At 41.1% G+C, this 5,206-nt stretch overlaps 1 protein-coding gene across 2 annotated transcripts; it reads left to right on the top strand.

The window, feature by feature from the left end:
• The first annotated feature begins 209 nt into the window (after positions 1-209).
• Positions 210-4,430, top strand: SNAI2 (snail family transcriptional repressor 2). 2 transcript variants are annotated; one of them, XM_063668767.1, is made up of 4 exons: positions 210-295; positions 664-1,006; positions 1,752-2,297; positions 3,205-4,430. In XM_063668767.1, the coding sequence occupies exons 2-4, from the start codon at positions 928-930 to the stop codon at positions 3,384-3,386; spliced, it is 807 nt and encodes a 268-aa protein (XP_063524837.1). In that variant the 5' UTR covers positions 210-295; positions 664-927; the 3' UTR covers positions 3,387-4,430. The 2 variants fall into 2 exon arrangements, with proteins under 2 accessions (XP_063524837.1, XP_063524838.1); XM_063668768.1 differs by lacking the exon at positions 210-295 and adding an exon at positions 318-543.
• Positions 4,431-5,206: the final 776 nt, after the last annotated feature.

Below are 5,206 nucleotides of genomic sequence, written 5' to 3'. Positions count from 1 at the left end.
TTCTCTGCCAGAGTTCCTTTTTATCTTTGCAGTCTTCCAGTTCTTCCGATCAGCTTGCCTTTAGAGGGCTATAAAGCATTTCTTTCAAGCCACCATAGCTAACACGGTGACATGATTACTTAATTTGCACGCGGCCGCGCTGCCCCTGGCTTCGCGGAAGCCCTGAGTAGCGCAGCGCCCTCGCCGCAAGCAAGGCTGCAGTCCCTCTCCAGGCCAGAGTCCCAGGAGAGCGTCCTCCGCGCTCACAGGCGCCTTTGTCTTCCCGCTTCCCCCTTCCTTTTTCAAAAGCCAAGAGGTAATTATTTGGTCCTTGTGCAAGGCAAACCTCTCCAGATGCCACTTCCAAATATAGGCTCTCATTAACACCAGAGGCTGGCCTGGTGTGGTGCAGGGCGGCCCTTCCTTCCCCTGGCGGACACTGTGTCCCCGCGCGCTGGCGCTGCACCACATCTGGAAGCCAGGCGGGCAGGGCAGAGACCCCGGCTCCTGCGCCCCTCCTAGCTCCCAGAGAGCGTGGATCGCGGGCGGGGCTCACCAAGCGAGGTTACCTCTCTTGAAAATACTTAAACACTGTTTTTTTTCCTCTCCACTGAAATCTCGAAAAACAGCCCATTTTGAACCAGAATAATTTAGTCTGACAACAGATTCTTCCTCTGTTCACAGCTGTCCCAGAGGGAGGAGCTGAAATCTGAACCTCTCAGCTGTGATTGGATCTTTCTTGCAAAAGAGAGGAAAAAAAAACCCTCCCAGCCAAAACGGGCTCAGTTCGTAAAGGAGCCGGGCGACTTCAGAGGCGCCGGCCCGTCCGCCTGCCGCACCTGAGCACGGCCCCTGCCCGAGCCTGGCCCGCCGCGATGCTGTAGGGACCGCCGTGTCCTCCCGCCGGACCGTTATCCGCGCCGGGCGCCCGCCAGACCCGCTGGCAAGATGCCGCGCTCCTTCCTGGTCAAGAAGCATTTCAACGCCTCCAAAAAGCCAAACTACAGCGAACTGGACACACATACAGGTAAAAAGAGAAAAATATATCTAGAACTACTTATCTAGAGCTTTGCAAATATGAATCTACGTATTACCCTTCAAATACCATTACAAAAGAGCCAAAGATTCAACTGTTTTCCTTTTAAACAGTGTCCTGAAAGGGAGCTTACATTCTTTTGATCATTTAGGGTGCGTTTTAATTCAAAACTTTTTAAATTCTTGACTAACAAGGAACATTTCATTCAAATCTCGCAGCTTCGTTTGCTAAAGCCTGTGTATACATGCATAATGAGTATGTGAAAGATGAGCAACATAAGGGTTGAATTACTGCGTTTTTCATGCACTAAGTCTCCTTTCCTTTAGAAGGCGGCTTGATTCAGGCATATCTTTGTTCTCACGGTCGTAATACACCAAAATAGCCCATACATAACATGGAAAACAACTTTTCTGTATGTTTAAAAACAATGTTGAGGCTCTCCTTCCTCAGTGGGGACGGCGAAGGCACTGGCTTGGCTGCACTGTCTGACTTCAGAGCACCTATAGCTCCGTGCAGCTGTCAGCCTATGTGTGCATTAAGTACAGTAACTCCGTAGGTGCCAGGGTGGAAATGAAACATTTTACCAGTGTGTATGCCCTCCTAAATGGGTCTATCTTCCTTCTAAGAAAATCACGTGTGTGTTGCTAAATATCTTTCCAGTGTGTGTATGCTTGCGTGTGGATTTATTTTTAGTTATTTTTGCCTTAATCTTCTCTCCCTCCCTTTTGTTTCCCAGTGATTATTTCCCCGTATCTCTATGAGAGTTACTCCATGCCTGTCATACCACAACCAGAGATCCTCAGCTCAGGAGCATACAGCCCCATCACTGTGTGGACTACGGCAGCTCCATTCCACGCCCAGCTACCCAATGGCCTCTCTCCTCTTTCCGGATACTCCTCATCTTTGGGGCGAGTGAGTCCCCCTCCTCCATCTGACACTTCCTCCAAGGACCACAGTGGCTCAGAAAGCCCCATTAGTGATGAAGAGGAAAGACTACAGTCCAAGCTTTCAGACCCCCATGCCATTGAAGCTGAAAAGTTTCAGTGCAATTTATGCAATAAGACCTATTCAACTTTTTCTGGGCTGGCCAAACATAAGCAGCTGCACTGCGATGCCCAGTCTAGAAAATCTTTCAGCTGTAAATACTGTGACAAGGAATATGTGAGCCTGGGCGCCCTGAAGATGCATATTCGGACCCACACATTACCTTGTGTTTGCAAGATCTGCGGCAAGGCGTTTTCCAGACCCTGGTTGCTTCAAGGACACATTAGAACTCATACGGGTAAGAGAAAAACCATAGGCAGAAACGTTACTCTGAGATACAATGAAGCCCTGGGCTGGCTATTGGATTTGCATGAAGTTGTGACATAGTGCTTTTAATGGTGGACAGTCATTGATAGCTACTTCCTGACTACTCAAAAAGTTGTTAGGGCACAAAGTGCTCCATTTCTTGCTAACAACCTCTGCTCCAGGGACTGCAAACAGCATGTAGACTTTGGAAAGTAGATTCAGAAGGTTTGGTCTCAAAGATCAGTTAGAAAATCAGGAAAGATGTGCTTGAATGTGTGTTCTGTGAAACTGCCCCCAGTAATCAGCAAATACAAATGTTGCTATCTTAATCAATTGATTTGGTTAATAGATGAAGGCTTTTCCTACAGTTTCTGTTAGTTACATTCTTGCTCTGGTATCTGTCACCCGTGGGTGACTTGGATAGTTGAAACTAAATTTACTTTGCCTCTCTTGCTTTGTTTGGGGATTTTTTGCTGCTTAATTTGTTATTCCTATCACAGAATTATTCTGGAGGGTATCATGGCACTTAGACTGCCTTAATCATACTACAGAAAGAGGGAAAAGGGGAAATATTGAGAAATGTTGGGAGGTGCTCAACATTAGCTGCACCTGCTGAAGCAGAAAGCTTTAAGAAGTGAAAGTCCAAGAACTACGTAAATTATTTCTGCATGATTGGCAGCAGTAACAATATTCTGTATACAATTTTTAAATGCAATATTCAAATTTATCTTAAAAAGTCAGGTATTTTTAAAAGTGTCTATTATGAGGGATTTTAATCAGGTTTTGCTACTTCTCATTATTTAGGCAAAATGTGATTGACTTTTGTTAACATTATTTAACTTTATGTTTCCTCTAAAAACACTGACTGTCTTTCTTTTTTTCTCCCACTCCACCCCCAGGGGAGAAGCCTTTTTCTTGCCCTCACTGCAACAGAGCATTTGCAGACAGGTCAAACCTGAGGGCTCATCTGCAGACCCATTCTGATGTAAAGAAATACCAGTGCAAAAACTGCTCCAAAACCTTCTCCAGAATGTCTCTCCTGCACAAACATGAGGAATCTGGCTGCTGTGTAGCACACTGAGTGACGCAATCAATGTTTACTCAAACAGAATGCATTTCTTCACTCCGAAGCCAAATGACAAATAAAGTCCAAAGGCATTTTCTCCTGTGCTGACCGACCAAATAATATGTATAGACACACACACATATGCACACACACACACACACACACACACACACACAGAGAGCTGCAAGAGCATGGAATTCGTGTGTTTAAAGATAATCCTTTCCATGTGAAGTTTAAAACTACTATATATTTGCTGATGGCTAGATTGAGAGAATAAAAGACAGTAACCTTTCTCTTCAAAGATAAAATGAAAAGCACATTGCATCTTTTCTTCCTAAAAAAATGCAAAGATTTACATTGCTGCCAAATCATTTCAACTGAAAAGAACAGTATTGCTTTGTAATAGAGTCTGTAATAGGATTTCCCATAGGAAGAGATCTGCCAGACGCGAACTCAGGTGCCTTAAAAAGTATTCCAAGTTTACTCTATCACATGTCGGATGTCTGGTTGCCATTGTTGAACTACAGCCTTTTTTTGATTACCTGTAGTGCTTTAAAGTATATTTTTAAAAGAGAGGGAAAAAATAACAAGAACAAAACACAGGAGAATGTATTAAAAGTATTTTTGTTTTGTTTTGTTTTTGCCAATTAACAGTATGTGCCTTGGGGGAGGAGGGAAAGATTAGCTTTGAACATTCCTGGCACATGCTCCATTGTCTTACTATTTTAAAACATTTTAATAATTTTTGAAAATTAATTAAAGATGGGAATAAGTGCAAAAGAGGATTCTTACGAATTCATTAATGTACTTAAACTATTTCAAATGCATACCACAAATGCAATAATACAATACCCCTTCCAAGTGCCTTTTTAAATTGTGTAGTTGATGAGTCAATGTAAATTTGTGTTTATTTTTATATGATTGAATGAGTTCTGTATGAAACTGAGATGTTGTCTATAGCTATGTCTATAAACAACCTGAAGACTTGTGAAATCAATGTTTCTTTTTTAAAAAACAATTTTCAAGGTTTTTTTTACAATAAACAGTTTTGATTTAAAATCTCTTGTTTGTATACTATTTTCAGAGACTTTACTTGCCTCATGATTAGTACAAAACCACTGTACAAAGAATTGTTTGTTAATAAGAAAAAAAGAATAGTGCTTATTATGCATCTGAAGTGTTATTTTATGTGTTAGATTATAATAAAGTAAGCTGCTAGTATTATTTTTACTCAAGATAGTAGTGTCACATTCAGAAGAGACATGACGGTAGTTTGTTAGCATACCACTTTAACAAAAATCACACTTTCTGGGTGCAAAACTAGTTGCATTACTAATAGTTAAAAATACTTTTCAAAATTTTTTATGTTGACTTTATTAAGTTTGTTTTATGAAAACAAAAAAATACAATCACTTTTATTATTACCTAGGCACTGTAACAGTTTAAGATTTTTAAAAGAAATATTATGTAATGAGATATATGAGGGAAAAGCATACAAACTGCATGAAAAGACCAGAAGAAACGATTTACTATAAATTACACGAGTTGGAAAATTAAACCATGCAAAGAAAACCCCGCATCTAGTAATATATAAAATAAGTGATGTGTTTGATAGGAACAGGACAGTGAGCAGTGAAAATTACCTTTTAAGGTATTTGAACACATTGGACAAGCCCACACCCAAACCTAACGTGTACTGGAGAAAGTATAACATGACCATGCATTCATACACATATGCATGTGTAGACGCTAAATAAATGCATGTGTAGTAACTCACATGCAAAAATCCTAACCATCATAGGAACTGTGAAAGTTAACCAAATGTATATTTGAAT

The sequence above is a fragment of the Pongo pygmaeus genome, chromosome 7 (genome assembly GCF_028885625.2).
Source record: "Pongo pygmaeus isolate AG05252 chromosome 7, NHGRI_mPonPyg2-v2.0_pri, whole genome shotgun sequence".
Lineage (NCBI taxonomy): Eukaryota > Metazoa > Chordata > Mammalia > Primates > Hominidae > Pongo > Pongo pygmaeus.
Note: the sequence above shows the minus strand (reverse complement) of the source record. Positions and strands in the feature narration are given on the sequence as shown.

What these genes read in the sequence shown, in the direction of transcription:
- SNAI2 (XM_063668767.1), top strand. Translation starts at nt 928, where the DNA reads ATGCCGCGCTCCTTCCTGGTCAAGAAGCATTTCAACGCCTCCAAAAAG. An exon ending in CGAACTGGACACACATACAG is followed by an intron (nt 1,007 to 1,751) that starts GTAAAAAGAGAA and finishes TTTGTTTCCCAG; the next exon opens with TGATTATTTCCCCGTATCTC. An exon ending in ACACATTAGAACTCATACGG is followed by an intron (nt 2,298 to 3,204) that starts GTAAGAGAAAAA and finishes CTCCACCCCCAG; the next exon opens with GGGAGAAGCCTTTTTCTTGC.